This window comes from Bidens hawaiensis, unplaced genomic scaffold (genome assembly GCF_021521415.1).
Source record: "Bidens hawaiensis isolate Kalapana, Puna unplaced genomic scaffold, B.hawaiensis_p1.1 tig00031177_1, whole genome shotgun sequence".
In the NCBI taxonomy this organism is placed as follows: Eukaryota; Viridiplantae; Streptophyta; class Magnoliopsida; order Asterales; family Asteraceae; genus Bidens; species Bidens hawaiensis.
In genome coordinates this window covers 158,314-175,420 of record NW_027495246.1, presented here as the reverse complement: position 1 = coordinate 175,420, position 17,107 = coordinate 158,314, and the positions used below count along the sequence as shown (strand labels likewise).

General features: G+C 38.0%; 1 protein-coding gene across 1 annotated transcript in view; it reads left to right on the top strand.

Moving 5' to 3' along the window:
• Window positions 1–8,677, top strand: part of LOC143581783 (signal peptide peptidase-like 3) — a 35,605-nt gene extending 26,928 nt beyond the window's left edge. Inside the window, exons 2-15 of the mRNA XM_077064481.1 lie at window positions 896–996; window positions 1,115–1,276; window positions 1,352–1,463; window positions 4,820–4,936; window positions 5,073–5,230; window positions 5,997–6,161; window positions 6,250–6,284; window positions 6,378–6,534; window positions 6,604–6,657; window positions 6,726–6,818; window positions 7,037–7,179; window positions 7,402–7,472; window positions 8,278–8,361; window positions 8,445–8,677. Of these exons, the coding sequence (XP_076920596.1) occupies window positions 896–996; window positions 1,115–1,276; window positions 1,352–1,463; window positions 4,820–4,936; window positions 5,073–5,230; window positions 5,997–6,161; window positions 6,250–6,284; window positions 6,378–6,534; window positions 6,604–6,657; window positions 6,726–6,818; window positions 7,037–7,179; window positions 7,402–7,472; window positions 8,278–8,361; window positions 8,445–8,548 (1,556 nt within the window). The 3' untranslated portion in view covers window positions 8,549–8,677. The remainder of the gene's footprint in view (window positions 1–895; window positions 997–1,114; window positions 1,277–1,351; window positions 1,464–4,819; window positions 4,937–5,072; window positions 5,231–5,996; window positions 6,162–6,249; window positions 6,285–6,377; window positions 6,535–6,603; window positions 6,658–6,725; window positions 6,819–7,036; window positions 7,180–7,401; window positions 7,473–8,277; window positions 8,362–8,444) is intronic.
• Window positions 8,678–17,107: the final 8,430 nt, after the last annotated feature.

Here is a 17,107-nt window from a genome sequence, read left to right as displayed (position 1 = left end):
TCAACATTAACCTTTCCTTCAGTGGTGACCAAAACGTTATATGAACAACATATCATGCAAAACTGTGCTCAAATGAAACAAAATATTTACAATATTAAATGGGTTAACATGCTATTTTTTATGTTTTCAAACTTATCAAAATCTTTTTCATAGTTTATCTCGGAAAAACATAGTTCTTGAAGAACATCCGTCGTTATAGTTTAATGTTCTCCTTTCCTTCTATGAGTTGTAAATTTATAAATATATCAATAAATGTAACGCTCCTTCAGTATTTAGGCTGAGTGGTCAGAACTACTATTGTATAAGAAATATTCTTCTTGAATTCTTTCAATTATACATATATGATACCGACAATGAAAGTTTCAATAAAAGGAGCGTTCTCAGGTACGTTTTTGCACGCACATTTTTTATTAAGTTTATTTTAAAAAATCTTTTCTGATATAAATAAAATCAATTTATACACACATAATATAGACACAAGCATAGATGTAATACACCTTTTCATATACGTTATGTAATTATTTTCTTTACTTTAGATAATCCTATGTGTTACATTACAAGTTTAAAAAAAAAAACGATTTTACCTTTGATTCAATATTTAAAATAATGAGGTTTCGGTTGTAAGAAATAGAACAAGCTCAGAGACAATTTTTACGTTAGCTTAGGGAAAAAAAGGAAAAAGAAAAAGAATTAACGGACGTCAACGGAGGGGTGCAAGAGAAAGAAACAAAAGAGGGAAGAACACCAACTTGTTCTTCTTCTCGATCTTCATCACTCACATAATCAATCAATCAATCGGATCTTCAATTCCAATTCATTCGGACAAAATCAACGAGCAAACGGAAGGATAGGATGAGTAGTAATCTTCTTTGTATATGTGATTCAAAATTAACAGTAATCATTTATGGCTGCTGCTGCTGCATTCTCTTCTTCTTCTTCATTCTCTCTCCAACAGCAATCGCCACCGACACCTTCTGCGATAACAAATCTCTTTCCGTCAGTATTTCTTTCCTTCTATATTATTATTATTATTATTATTAGGGTTTTCTTTTTGTCATTTTAGGATTTAAAATAGAAATTATCAATCAATTAACATGACCTATTTAATCAACAGGTGATGATCAAAGTTTGGGTTGATGGTGTTGAAGGTCAAACATTAGAGGGTCTGAGTGCAACATTCAGTGCAAATATTCCCAAAACCGCCAACCACCTTTCTTCCAAACACTCTCTCAAATTAACAAATCCCTTCAATTGCTGTTCCAATTTATCCTCACAGGTAGGTCTCTACTCATCTTGTACATCATCATATTCAAACCTTTTAACTTGTACTTTTTCAATTTGTTTTTGACAGTTTTCTGGCTTTACCGCCTTGGCCCGCCGTGGTGACTGTGACTATTTAGTCAAAGCTCAGGTGGCGCAGGCGGCAGCTGCAGCAGGACTGGTGGTCATAAATGATAGTGAAGGTGCCACATTTATAATATCAACTGTTCGCTTATATGAAAAACGAATGAACACAAACAACATTGTTTGTTCAATTAGCTTCACGAACAAACATGAACACCTGTATCATGTTAAACGTGTCCAACACCAAATCAGATTGAAATCTCCTAATATCTCGGAAAATATTTAAGATAATAATTAGTTTATTATTAAAAGATAAGTTAGTCATATTTTAGTTAATCCTATTTGTTTTGAATTCAAATTGTGTATTTGAATTAGTATAGGATTGGAATTGTAGGTTTATATTCCCTAGGTTCAATGTGTTAGTAAATTATTAAGTTTTTCTCGTTAGTCGATTTCTTAATAAAAAAAGTCGACCGTGTGTTGATCAAATCGCGTGTACGTATTCTTGATTCACCCGCTAAAAGTTTAACAAGTGGTATCAGAGCTAAGGCGCTCGTACCGGGAAACGGTTTGAAGATCGGGGCAGCCTCCACCGGCTGGTGTGTCCGCCGGTGGAGGGCATGCGTGTAAGAAAGGATTTGGGTCACAACCAGAAGATTAACACCAACTGGGACCATAAATGGGAGATCACGTTCGGTAATTACGGGTGTAATATCGGGGCTGAATCGATGTTTACGAACTGTGTGTTCATAGGAGAGTGTCGAAGATGATCAAGGCATGCAACAAGGTTGTTATTTTGAGGAGAGTTAAATATGTCTATATCTTGTGTGGATTAAGGAGTAACCGATCAAGACACAAATTCTCGTGTTCGTGTTCTTGATTCGATTGCTCAAAGTTTAACAAGTGGTATCAGAGCAAGGTTAGTAAGTTTTGGTGAACGTGAGTTGCATGGTAATATTAGTTTTGGTGGGTGGAATGAACAAGCCAAAAGGGTGGATGAAAAGAATTTTTATTTGTTAATCGGATATTTTTTTTATAATAATAACAAAGTAGAAGTTTGTTTGTCAAACTGTGGCTGGGCATATGGTGAATTGCTTATGGCCCACGAAAGTTATTTTTGTTGGATCATTCTTGTTCGTACTGAAGCAACAACAGTTGTATTAAAGGATATTGATTTTCTTTTTTTTTGGTATTGTGATTCACATTAAAACTCTCATAGCAACAGTTGTTCCATCACCTTTGAATGGTGGGTCAAGAATTAAAGCAGTATGTAGTAGAATGAGGGAAACGAAGACCGGCTGCTTTTGTTCGTTTAGAACATACAACAAAGATCGAACGAAGGTGCGTCCCGGTTCTGATCGAGGTGAGTAAGTTTCCGGTTTAAGGTGTGTCCGAGGTTCCGATCGTAAAGGAGTTGCTACCTGTTTATCGATTTAGTGATTGAACCGCCATAAGTCGAAGGAAACGAGGGCCGACTGTTTTTAGTTCGCTTAGAACAGAGAAACCGATCGAACAAAGGTGAGTCCGTGTTCCGATCGCGGTGAGTTTCCTGTCGAACCGATTGCTGTGAAGTTATGGTCGAACGATGGGGTGTCCATGTTCCGATCACGGTACGTTCTTGATCAAAATTTGAAAGTGTCCATATTCGATCGCGGTGATCGAAGGGTAGGCTGAATTCAATCATAGGAGCAAAGTATCCTTGGATCGATGACGTGATCAAGAACCGGTGAACACATAGCAGACGATTGAATTTTTGCATGCATAAGGCAAAGTTGTTGCATTTATAATCTCACTAATTCATGGCTTAAGGGTGACATTTGTTTTTATCCGTCACTATTTGGGTGGCCTGACCGATTCACAGTGGTTTAGTGGAGAACTAGTGAAGACTAATAGCAGCTACAAGGTGGTTTAGATATGCCAGTATAACGAAGTACATGTAGGTTGTGTGTCAACTTAGTTTTGGCGAGTTGAAGGTATCCGTGATGATATGCGATCACCGTGTGTTGGGATGGTTAGATCTCCGTGTGTCGGACAATGATGGTGTGCCATTACCGTGTGTCGGATGGTTAAATCTCTGTGTGTCGAACAATGATGTTGTGCCATGATCGTGTGTCGATATGGTTAAATCTTCGTGTGTCGGGGTAGTTTAGTGGGCTGAATCGATGACCCAACAATCCGAGTGGTAGGGTTATCAAGCTGTTTAAACGAGACAACATCATCATATGTTCGGGGTTTGGTTTTGGGACCAAATCGTAACGTACTGGGCGACAGTGGTTCACGATGTTGACAACAACGAGGGATGAGTTTCGGAGCTGGAACCGGCGGCTAAAACTGGCCACGTAGTTTGGTTTGGGGCTGTAAAAAAAAATAGAAGACAGCGGGCTCGATGGTTTTGGTTTCGGTTTGTACGAATAGTGGGTTCATAGGAGACCAGCGAAGATAAGGCATGCAACATATGTGTTTGGAGGTGAGTTGATTGGTGTCCTAGATCTTGTGTAGATTAAGGAGTAACGGACCAAGACGCAACTTCGTGTGAAGGCGTGTGATGAGTCCTAGAATCAAGTCCAAAGATATACGAGTGTTGCGGGTTGTGAAAGACCTTAAAGGAACAAGTATGAATCTAGAGGGAGTGTTGAATTTGACACTTGAGTTGAAGTCGAAAGATGTGACTGTGTTGAGTCGCGGGTTGTTTCGAGTCGAGGTGCTTCGTGTGTGTCACGGTTATAAGAAGTTTGGTGTTGAGAGGGAGTGTTAAACGTGTCCAACACCAAATCAGATTGAAATCTCCTAATATCTCGGAAAATATTTAAGATAATAATTAGTTTATTATTAAAAGATAAGTTAGTCATATTTTAGTTAATCCTATTTGTTTTGAATTCAAATTGTGTATTTGAATTAGTATAGGATTGGAATTGTAGATTTATGTATACCCTAGGTTCAATGTGTTAGTATATTATTAAATTTTTCTCGTTAGTCGATTTCTTAATAAAAAAAGTCGATCGTGTGTTGATCAAATCGCGTGTTCGTATTCTTGATTCACCCGCTAAAAGTTTAACATATCATTCGTCTATTAATGTTTGTAAACGTTCGTTGATGTTTGTTAGCTTGTATGTTTTATTACAGTTTTTTAGATTCATTACAATTTAGTCTACTTTTATCAGTTTATGAAGTTAAAATATCACCTAGAACAATTTTGTCTAGTTTTGTTAAATTTTTAGGCCCAACAGATTGATGTTCATATATAAATTTTATTGGTTTTTGCTCAGTGTTGTTCGTTCGTTTATACTGTTAACAAACACATTCATTTCCAACGAAAACACTTGATCGTTTGCTCAGTAAAAGTTAAATGGATGAATGTGAACCTGCCTTGTTCGTGTTCGTTCGATTTGATTCAGGCCTATGAACCATCGTATTTTATTTAGTTTTCTAACTTCTTTCATGGTTTTATAAATAACGTTTCATGTTTTTCTTGCAGATATTGTGGAAATGAGTTGCTCTGCAAAAACTGCATTGGACATAAATATCCCTGTGGTGATGATCTCAAAACGTGGAGGAGACGCTTTGAACAAATCTTTATCAGAAGGAGGCAAAGGTAAGTATTTAATTAACATACTTTTATTAATAAAAGTATATATAGTGGTATATTTTGTTATGTCTCAACAGTGTATTCATTGTTTTGTTTTTGCGTATTTGTTAGGATTGATTATTATTATTGTTTGTAATTATAGTGGAACTTCTAGTTTACGCGCCAGAAAGCCCAATCATTGACCTGGGGGCGGCCTTTTTATGGTTGATGGCGGTTGCAACTGTAGTTTGTGCTTCACTTTGGTCTGAGATCACCAGAACTGGGGAGGCAAATGGGAATTATGATGAGCTTTCACCAAAGGTTCTAAATGCATCACTTCTGAGTACAAACACACACACACACACACATATAAATATATGGTGAGGGTCATTACAAAATACCTAAATATTGCGAGAACAAAAAGAACAGATGTAAACGTTTAATATTTTGATCAGTGGTTTATATATTATTAAAATTTGTATTTCTGAAATACAAAAAAAGTGTATGTTTATTATATGATAAACCATAAAACTAATTTTTCTCATAAGCATTTAAAAAATTTCAATCGCTTACCTACACGTGTAAGTCGTGTGTAGGTTGTATTTATTACATTTGCCTGACTTACAAAGGTGTAGGTTTTATGTATAAACAAAATTTGCTCATATTGTTTTTTGAATTTCAGTTGAGACGATAAACATTGCATTTCAATCATTTTTTACATTTTAAAGAGTTAAGTTCGTGATTCATCCTTGAGGTTTTGCCGCTTTAACTAAATCAGTACCAAGTCATTTTTTTTTGCCATATCATGGCCACACATTTCATTTTTTAATCCTTTTCGTCCTTTCCACTAACTCTGTTAGATTTTCCTGTTAGTAGAAGGGCACTTTGGTCATTACACCTAAGGGACTATGCACGTTCTCGCAAGAAAATGAATGATCCATTTTGGTTTAGCAAAGTGTCTTTATTCTACCTAGAACCCTCCCCTATACACATATAATACATAAATACATGCATACATATATTAAAATATAAATACATAATTTGCATGTACAACCTTGTATGACTTGAAATTACTTTAATTTGACAGGCCAATCACAAGGATGATGATGAGAATGAAATTATTGAGATGAGTACGATGAGTGCTGTGATATTTATTATTTCAGCATCAACCTTTTTGGTGCTGCTTTATTTATTCATGTCATCTTGGTTTATCTGGGTGCTGATTGTATTTTTTTGCCTCGCTGCTATTGAGGTATCCAATTCTTTTGAAATTTTATTAATTTTACGAACACAATGGAAATTCTTCATACATACTTATTTTATACTATATTTATCATCAGGGAATGCATTCTTGTATAATGGCACTGGTAAAAAGGTAATATAGAACTGAGTTTTATTGTTGGTGATCAATAGTCAATGATGGTCAAATATATTTCTTTTTGTTGATTTGTTATTTTTTCTTGCACAGTAAATGTGGAGGGTGCGGTCAAAAGACGGTTAACGTGCCTGTTTTTGGGACGACAACTATCATGTCTCTATTGGTGTTTCTGTTTTGTATGGCGTTTGCAATATTCTGGGTTTGGACCAGGAAGGAATCGTACGCGTGGGTCGGTCAAGACATTCTTGTAAGCTAATTTGACAATGATCAATTCATTTAGTTTATTTGGTTCTTGAATTTTAGTTTTTTTCTACAGGGAATTTGTTTGATAATAGCAGTGTTACAGTTAGCTCAATTACCCAACATTAAGGTACACTTGTTTATTATCACTATTATTATTATTATCATAATTATTTATTTCGCATGATATTGTTCCAGGTGGCGACAGTGCTTCTTTGTTGTGCATTCATGTATGACATATTTTGGGTCTTCATATCTCCTGTATTCTTCCACGATAGCGTCATGATTTCAGTAAGTGATAAATTATATACGGGACATTCCATATATACTCCTGGAAACTTGATATCATATTTACCCTACCTAACTTCAAATTTCATATTAACCCATTTCATTAAATACAATTTTCAATATGACCATTATCCCCTTTGTGACCCCCCTTACATTCCAAACTCTTGTATCCTAATTCAAGTTCTATGTTATATTGTGGTTAAAACTTAAGTATTATGCAGGTTGCTCAAGGTGATAGCAGTAGTGGAGAATCAATTCCAATGGTTTTAAGGTTTCCGCGTTTATTTGATCCTTGGGGCGGATACAGTGTTTTGGGATTTGGTGATATTCTATTTCCGGGCCTGCTTCTTTCATTTACTGTTAGGTTTGTATCTTAAAGCACAATATACTTTTGTCATAATATATCTATACTAGTGGTGGTAAATTTGACCTGTTTGACCAAAAGGGTAACGGGTCAAATCGGTTGAAATCATAAAGTGTTGTTAAATGATACTGTATCACTTCATTAAAAGAAAATTTGATTATTATCTAAACAATGTTGTTTATCTTGTTTTGTATAATACATTTAACTATTTATTATATCTAGGTATGACAAAGCAAAGAAGAGGACATGGCAGGATGGGTATTTTCTTTGGTTGGCAGTTGGATATGCGTGCGGTGCGTATTCTTCCTGTTTGATAAACTTCCACACACACACACACACACACACATGTAGGGGTGTGCATGAAACTGAAATAACCGATAAACCGAACCAAAATAACTGAACACAAGTTACATAACTCAAAAAATGAGAATTTGGTTTTATGCTTTTTCAGAAACCGAATTTGCAGTTCTCGGTTTTGTATGTACTGTAAACTGAAAAAACCGAACCGCAAAAGCCAAACCCAACTCAAAACGGACGATTGGGTTTAATTGCTTTTTCAGAAACCGAATTTACGGTTCGGTCTCAGTTTTAATTGAACCGAAAACACAAAAAAACCGAAGTGTACCCATAAGAACCAAAAAAACAACTTTTGTTAGTGAATTAATGAGTTATTTTTTTATTTTTTTTAGTGTTATGTAATTCCAAAAAAAAACAATAAATGGTGTAGCCCAAAAATTACAGGCCCGAATGTTTAATAATCATCTAATCATATTAATTAACAAAAACAATTAGATACAAAGTTTCAAGCCCAAATTCATTCTTTTGGATCATTTTTTTCAGCTCAAAAATTTCAAGCTCAAATGACAAAACAGGAAAACTGAAACCCAATCAAACTGAACCAAACTGAACCTATTGTGAAAACTGAATAAACCTAAATGAACAGTTTTCAAACACGCAAAAACTGAATTTTCAGTTTTTGGTTCTGTTTGAGCCCAAGATTGACCCAAACCGGCCCATACATGTGTGTGCGCGTGCATGCGTATTGTTAAATTTGCACTGAACTAATTAAAGTCGGACCCGACCCTCTTCTTTCTGCAGGGCTGTTGTTAACGTATTTGGCATTGTACTTGATGAATGGGCATGGTCAGCCCGCGTTGCTCTATCTTGTGCCTTGTACACTAGGTATTTCATTTACTTAACGGCTTTGTATTAAAATGTATTACTTATCCCTTGTATTTTTTGCGCGTTCTTTGACTTTATTCTAGGGACTTGTATCATATTGGGATTTGTGAGAGACGAGTTGAAAGAGCTTTGGAATTATAACGCGGGTGAATCAAAGCAAACTGCGGTTGCGGATGAGGAAGCTTGATTAGTATCATATGTATGTGCTCCTATTGTCTCGATAGCATTGGCTTCTTTGTTACTTACCATGCGTGCGTGTTCACATGCATTTATATTTTGTGCAATGTGCTTACATTTTGTTTTTTCTTAATCAGTATATAGGATCAAGCACTTTGCATATATATATACCTTTATGTTGTTTCAAGTTTCATGTTCTTATTGGGCGATTTATTCGGTAAAATTTGAATTTTATTTCTTTTATTTAACTGTTGTGTTATGGAATTCAAGAGATAAGTTGTTTAATTGTACTATAAATAGATAAATAATAGAATTTAGATTCTAACTTTAGTGAGTGACTGAATTCAATCAAATGTTAGCACAGCAAACAATCATTATATAGATTTAAGTTCACAAGACCTTTTAGTTTCGGTTGCACACAGTTCCTAAGAACAGAAACGCTAACCCAAACTGAAAACGGAGTCACAAAAATCGTTCGACTTAGATTTGATTTCATGGCATCAATAAATCCTTGCTAGGAGGTTTGTCGGATACGAAAGATGACTGAAGCAAAAAAGTTCACCAATTTCTGGTCAGATAATATTTGGATAAAAAAATGTTTAAAGTTCATAACCTATATAACCAACTTCTGAAGGTTTACCATGTCAGCAGGTTCTGAGATCGACTTGTTGAGTTGATAGCTGCAAGAGTCAAATCATGATGTATGTTCAGGGCCAAGTTAAAGGTAGTTCATTTGAGCCATCTACTTTGATGAACGTTGATTTTGTCTGCAAGAAGCACCATATATAAATTTATTTGATTTTGGGTGTATCTGTAAAACGAAAACAGCAATTTTTTTTTTTTGTTAAACAGATCCATGCGCCTGAAAAATCACTAACTTCCTTAATCATGTGCTCGGAGATGTGCAAGTCTAACAAATTCTATCAAATCTACTCATCACATGCAAAATAAAATATTAATCTTAATTACCATTGCAAAACAAAAGACGTAATTTCGTCAAAAGTAAAAATCAGGCAGACATTTATCGTGTCCGCCTAGGTCTTTTTGATGGTTATATAGGTTGCACAAAAACCTTTTTATATTTTAGTGTCTGCAAACACCAGAGGAGGTACCAATTTTCATAACAGGTTATATATGCATATATATTCTCTGTTAATTACCTGATTGAACTTTTGATGGGTATCGTTGAAATATGTCAATCTTATTCATAAGAGATATCTAGGCCAATCCTACAATACAAATGAAGTCGGTGTTAGCCTTGGTGTTTCTTGCTTTTGGATTAGCATTTCGTGGTGACTTCAATGATTGTGATACTTAGTTCGAAACATAAAAGAATAGCGAAAATGTGTCAAAAGTATTAAAAGAGAAAAACTAAATACGAAAAAGTTGTTCTTGGTGGTATCATTTGACATTTATTTTCATTTTTGGCAAACTAATTAATTTATATCAAGCTTACCGCTTCATTATATTTGATGGGATTTTTTCTACCAAAGAAAAAGTAGAGGTTTTTTCTTTGTTCTCTTCACACCATCCTCTTAACACTTGATGATGATCCACCTATGTAACATTCCACATGTTAGAATTTTATGGTAAGTTTGAATCTTTTCTCATGAAGAAATCTAAATACATGTAAATGACTGAATACAAGTTACTTTCTCCATGGGCCGAAACTCGATTCCATCTATCACTAATACAAAAGAATCATAACTCGCTAAGCTCTCAAAAATAATTTCAAGATTAACATTTCTACTTTCGCTAGTAAACTTGTATAGTTAGGCCATCAACCATCCATCTTCTCTTTCCTCTGCAAAGTACAAAACCGAAGGATCTGTCCCTATCGTAACGTATGTAGGTGCTGCACGTAACTGAAGAAACACTAAGGCCCCGTTTGTTTTTTTTAGGGATTTAAGTTTGAATCTGAATACCACATCTGAATGTTAAGAGGTGGTTCAAATGTCTGAAATCTGAATCATTAAGAGGTGGAGGCTAGAGACGAACCTCTAGTCGTCGGAGATGGAACCTAGCCTCCGGGTTAGAAGTTAATGGAGGCCGGAGACAAACGTATGTTTTTTTTGGGTTAAGAGGTTTTCAGACCCACTAAAAGCTCTTACTGGTTCAGATGCTATAAAGACTTTGAACCTCTTAATGCCAGAAAAAAAACAAACAGCCCCACGTTTGATTACGTCTGACCGAATCAGACGTTTTCCTCTATTCAGAGAAAAGAGACAAAAACAAACAGGGCCTAAGTCTAACCCGATATGGTTAAACCTAATATCTCACCCAAGAAGATATTACGGACAATAATGAGTTCCAACGGACGATTCACCTGCAAAACTGAATACCGTGAGCTCGTTATGAGAACGGGAAAGGGGGGGTTCTTCTCGTAACCAATTTAACCACCCCCGGCGTGAGAATCAGTATGGTAAGTGATTGGAATATATTTAGAGAGTTTAGAGAGTGCGGAATCGTATCCCTTTACCATTAGACCTCATCTTGTATTTATAGCCGAAAGGGGAGAAGGGTTGGGCCAGCTGTCCCACTCAATAGAAACTTCTCTTCTCATGGCTGAGCATGATGGCCTTTCCTGATTGGTTGGACAGTCTGGCTAATGATATTCTTTCTTTCTTTCTTTCTTTATGTGCAAGTACTGCGTTGGCCCATTCCTATTGGTCCATCGTGCGTCCATACAATTGCCAGGTTATTGAGAAGTTGGTACCTCACCACGTGTCCTGCCTGTGGTGGTATTTCCGTTGTGCTTTGTTAGTTCTTATTATTATGAGTGTGTCTTCCGCGGTGGTTTTGTGGCGCCTTCGCAGACGATATTCTTTCCGCATGTTCTTCCTTTTGAATTGTGTTGTGTGTTTGGTACCTTACCCCCACAATTCTCCTCAGTCCATTGTTACTTCCGCTATTCATTCCGTGGGGTGGAATATTGGACTTATTATCTGTTTTCGTTATTTGCTTTTGGCTGTTATGCATGTGGGTACTTATGGGAGTAATTACTGGCTGTCTTGTCCACATCTAGCTGTGATGATGTCAACATGCGTGTTGGACTGCTGCTCATTTACTTCAGGTGGGTATAATTGTTTTTGCATGCCGGCGTATTGAAGTCTCTGTATTCCGCGCCTCGTGGCCGTTTTTTATTGGTTACCCAAGGATAAGATCTCCAGCTGTCCAACTACCTCATTTATTTCTTTGGGTACAAATAGGCGATAAGTGTTCATTTCCATGCATTTCTTTCTTCTTTTTCCTTATTTGGATATCAACTTCTTTGTGCAATTTGACTACCTTGATTGGTGTGTTGCATAGTCCAAAATTATTACGTGTACTCCTCGGGTCTCCTTTGGTAAGTTATCGCGGTGCTTTCGGACCAGACTTCATCCTCGTCAAATGTCTTTACTTAGGTTTTCTATGTGGGAGTTGGCATTCTGAGTATTTCTCTTGGAGTATTGCTAAGCGTTGTATTGAAAACCTTTGGGTTAAAAAATCTCTTTCCGCGATGTATCCTCCTAGGTGGATCTTTCCGCGATGTTTTCCTCGTTGGTCTACCGTTGTGTAAAATTCAATTAAGTCTGAGTGGTAACTGGATCTTTTGATATGGATAAGATTTTACCGCAAGTGGGCCTAATTGTACAGACGTCAGACTGCGCCTTTTTCAGTCACGTATTTTCAACTGTGCGCACGTGTTGTCCACGCGCCCACTTAGTTTGAATTTTTCAACTTCCCACGTGACGTGTCACTTTCCTATTGGATCTCCGGTTTTTCTGAAAATCTCGATTTTAACCCTAACCGCCACCGGCGATTAGTATACATAGGTTGTTTGCTCTTCTTCCCTATCATTCTTCTCTTATTTCTCCTTTTGTTTCATATTTCTCTCGTATTTTCATCTATTTTCTATACTTTAATGGCTTTTTCGTCGAGCGGTAAGAAATTCGGCAGTGGGAAGGGTAAGAAGAAAACCGGTGGGCCCTCTATTCATGATGTCTTCATTATGTGGCGTCGATCTGATTATGAGACTATTATCTCATCGTATCACATATCTCCGCCCTGGGGGCCGGAATTTCCATCGAGAGGTAGCACTGCCATGGATGCTCCTCCGGGCAAGCTAACTCTGTATTCTGAGTTTTTTTTAGCCATGAGAATTTCCATCTTCCCATTACCAGGTTTGTTCGTGATGTTTTGTTCACTACTACTTGCATTTCATCCGTTGGGTATGATGCATTTATGTCACTTCGAGTTTTGCTGCCGTAGTCAGCGTATTACTCCTTCTGTTGATAAGTTCTTGGTGTTCTACAAGATGTATACCAAGGGTGGTTGGTATGGTTTCTTTCTTCGTGACAAGGAATTAACTTTCGTCAAAGATGCTCCATGGAGCCTCCACGAATGGAAGCAAAGGTTCTTTTTCATTAACATCAGTGCCATTCCCATACCAATGAACTACCAGGATCCGTCTGTTCACATTGAAGATGAGCCTCCACACGATTTCCAAGATCAGTATTGGTACAAGACTCTTACCACGCGGGAGACTCCTCTGTGTTTCATTCAAGAGTATGCTTTGGTTGCTGATGGGATGAGTCGGATTTGGTCTCGCCCTCACAAGACTCCCATCTATGGTCGCGACAGCTTATGTAAGTGTTGTTTAAGTTCCGCTTTGTTGTGAGTTTCCGCTGAATTTGTTTTTCTTGTTATACGCAGCTATGGGCAGCGTCATTAATTATATTTTCAAGGAGGACCCTAGAATCATGACTCGCCGTGATTTGCTGGAGGGGGAAGTCCACATTCTTGAGGAAACTCGCGAAAATTTTGTGTTTCCATTAGTTGGTGCTGAGGGCGCTGGTGAACCGATTCTTAACCCCCCCTTTAATTGCTATGGCCGTGGATGGTGTGCAAGTGATCCTGTCGACTAGTGAAGAGTCTTAAGGATTCACCGCGCCAATATCCTGATTCTCATGATTTGCATTTGGTAGGTTCACTATTGCAGGATACTGTTGATCTCACCGGTTCTCTTTAGCCTGTGAGAGAGGCGGAAACCAAAGAAGAGGAGAGAGAGATTGTTCAAGAACGTGAAGCTGTTAGTGGCCGTTTGCCTACTCCTCCGCACTCAACTTTTTAAGATCCTTTTTCTACTCGGGTTGATCCCGTTGTTAGTGATGTTGGTGCTGGTGGGAATAGGCTTGACCCTGGTGGTGGTGTAAATGGTGGGCGTGGTGGTGATGGTGGTGGCGGAGGTGGGGGTCCTTTCTTTGGCCCTCATCTTCGCAGTGATGGTGATTTCTATGTGTCTTTTTGGAGTCTTACTCCTCAGTCTCACTTTTAGGATCTTGGAGTGTGCCAAGAATTTCTCTCTCATTGCTTCCCTCCCGCGGAGGTCGACTATCAACATGGTCATGCCAGGGGTAATTTGTATGATGATTATATCCGCGGGACTACCCATTCCTTGTCTATGACTCACAAGATTGTGCTGGAGTGGCTAGTTATGAAAGATGATTGGGAAGCTTTGAATGTCAACCGCAAGAGGTTATTGAAGGAAGCTGACGATCACTGCCGGGAAGCGCGAACTACTGAGTGGAACTTGGCTACAGCTCGTCAAGAATTGGCATATGCTCAAGCCACGCACAATGAAGATGTGAAGCGTTGGGAGGAGTCTTGTCAGCACGAAAATGTTCAACTGCAAGGTGTCTGGGACAAACTTCAGAGGGTGGAGTCCGAGCTTGACGTATCTAATAATGCTCTTGATGTGCTACGAGAAAAAGCATCTGCTTATGAAGTCATTGTGAAAGGGAAGGACATATTTATTGCTGACCTTAATCAGTCTCAGACTACCCGCTACGGTGTTATCCAAGAGAAGGACGAGGAATTGACTCGTGTGCATGCTGAGTTGGATGGATTGAAGGCGGTAGTGACTTCCAAGGATGAGCAGTTGGAGGCTTTGGCCAAGAAGAATGCAGTTCTCCAAGCTGTTAGGGATGGTCAAGCGGATCAGCTCCGCATGAGTGATCTCACTATTTAAACCTTGCAGGCAGACCAAAAATGGCTCATGACCGATTTCGTCCGCGAGGTATGTATTTGTTTAATGTTCAAATACTTTATGTGTCTCTTTTGTTCATTCCTAAAAATTTTGTTATCGTTTCAGATTGTCTAGCGAGTCAAGGATGATCCTGAGTTGACCGATTGTGTTGCAGAACTTTTGGCCGCTGCGTGAGTACGGACGCAAGGCTGGATTCCAAGAGGCTCAAGAGCTTGCTACTTCTAATCACCCTATGACCTACTTCGCGCTACATGAGATTGATTGTGACCAAATATATAAGGATCTGCAGGTGAAGTACGACAACTTGTCGTTCAGTATGGTCATAACTGTCGCTAAGCTAGCCGATAAACCTAACGGGTTTGTTCGACTTAAGGCTGCTTTCACTGAGCTTGGCAGGCATTCTGGAAGCGGCCGTGATGGTGATGATGGCAGTGGTGATGATGACAGCAGTGGTGAAGGCGAGCATGAAGAGGAGGAGGAAGAACTGGTGGACTATGACTGAAGTCGTAGTAGTAGTTTGTTTTCTGTTTGTGTACTCTTTTGGTGACTAGGTGCGGACTCTGATGTTCAGCTGACCCCTTTTATGTTAATGTATGCTTAGCATAACCGTTTAGAACTTTTTGGATGCGGACTCAGATGTTCCGCTGATCCCTTTTTTGTCTATCTTCTGGGTGCAGATCGTCTCTTCCGCTTATGTTAATAATATAATCCATTTGGTTTATTTTGTCTGATCTTTTCATGATTGCTTTTCTGTTACGCGGTTGTTGTCAATAAGCTTGAAATTATAAATAGTAAGATAGGATTTTATTAACTTAAAACAAAAATGGCCCTTGGCACGTTTAATGCATGATCTTTGTTTTCAAAGGTAATACTTTCGCAGCTGCACTGCGTTCCATGTCTTTGGGATTGGTGACCCATCTAACTTTCTAGTGAATATGCCTTACCCAATACTTAGGAATTGCATAAGGGCCTTCCCATTTTGGAGCCAACTTTCCTGGTGGTTTCGCGTTGGATGCTTCTCTGATGCGGAAGACGTATTATCTGACCTTAAACGTGCTTGTCTTTACCATGCTGTTACGGTATCTTTCAAGATGGCGTTTTTATTTTTCTTCTTTGTTTGCTGCCAATTCTTTCCTTTCTTCAAGCAGGTCTAAATTCAAGCGTAACTCAAACCCGTTTTCTTTTTCGACCAAGGATACCTGGCGGAAGGAAGCCCGATTTCCACCGGTATCATAGCTTCGGTCCCAGTGTATAGATAGCTCAACTCTATAGATCACACACTCAATGTCGTAACCCACACCTAAGTATCAACAATAAGGTTATGACCTTACTATTTTTTGTGAAAGAGCAGTAGAATATTAAAGGCGGAATCAATAATATTCTAGATGTTTCACAACGGACATAAATGTTATAAACAAACACAATAACTCAAAAGATTTCCATTAATATTATGAAGGATACAATGAAAATCGATTAGGGTTTAAAGGTGGAATGTCAGGATTTATAACAGCTTTCCGTAAGCAGGGAGTCTGCCGTCAAATCACTATATTCGCTCTGGTCCATTGTTTTCGGTGTATTCCGTATGTTCGTCGTTGTGTCATAGGTGTGCCTAAAATGTTCCTTTTATTGGCCTGCCCTGACACATGACATTCGCTTTTTAGAAACCCTAATGATTGATACAATCGTATTCAAACATATTAGAATAAGAGCTAAGTGTAAACAGGTCTTCGGGCAAGCTTTGCATCTTTGTCTTTTAGCGAGCAGACCTAGTAACCATTAAGTGTGCTGGGGAACAGTTCTCCGGGCAAGCTTTACTTGGAATATTTTCCTTAGAAAATATTCACCTAGCAGACTTCAATCCTCTTGACCATATCAAAGTTGGCCCGATAAAGTCCTACGAGCAAACTTGTTCTTCAGAAATCCCTTCAACCTTTTGTTAACTTAACTTATTAAACAAACCCAAGTGTGCTGGTAACACTATAGCTTGCTTTGAGTTGAACCTTGCTCGTTAGAAGTCCTTAAGTAATTTATTTATCAACTTCCTTCAAGCTTTCTGGGTCCACTGTTTTTTATGAATAAACCTTTCAAGATTTACCAAAAGACTTGGTTTTAGCTTGGTTTAGTCAAGAGTTTGCTATGAAACAAACCTTGCAAAACTTTTAAGAACAACCTTTCTAGACAAAGTGAACCTTGCTTGGTTTATCACTTAAGATGAATTCTAGAAGATAACCTTGTTGGGAAAGCAAAATACCTTGCTACACCAAGTAAAAGCTTGCTGAGAGGCCTAAGTTTGCTCGGTTTCCATACTTATCCATTTTCAGGGAGGTTGAGAAGATTCCAACCTTCCTTCGGTCTTTTTATCATCCCAACAATCTCCCTCTAGATTGGAACATCCCAAGCTGTACCTAAACACCTATTAGGTTACATACACTTATAAAAAATACACATCAAATTTTCAAAAGATAGATTTACATATCAAATTGAAAAAGGTTACAACTTATAATTCTATCTCAAGGACATTACAAATCAAGCTTAATCTAT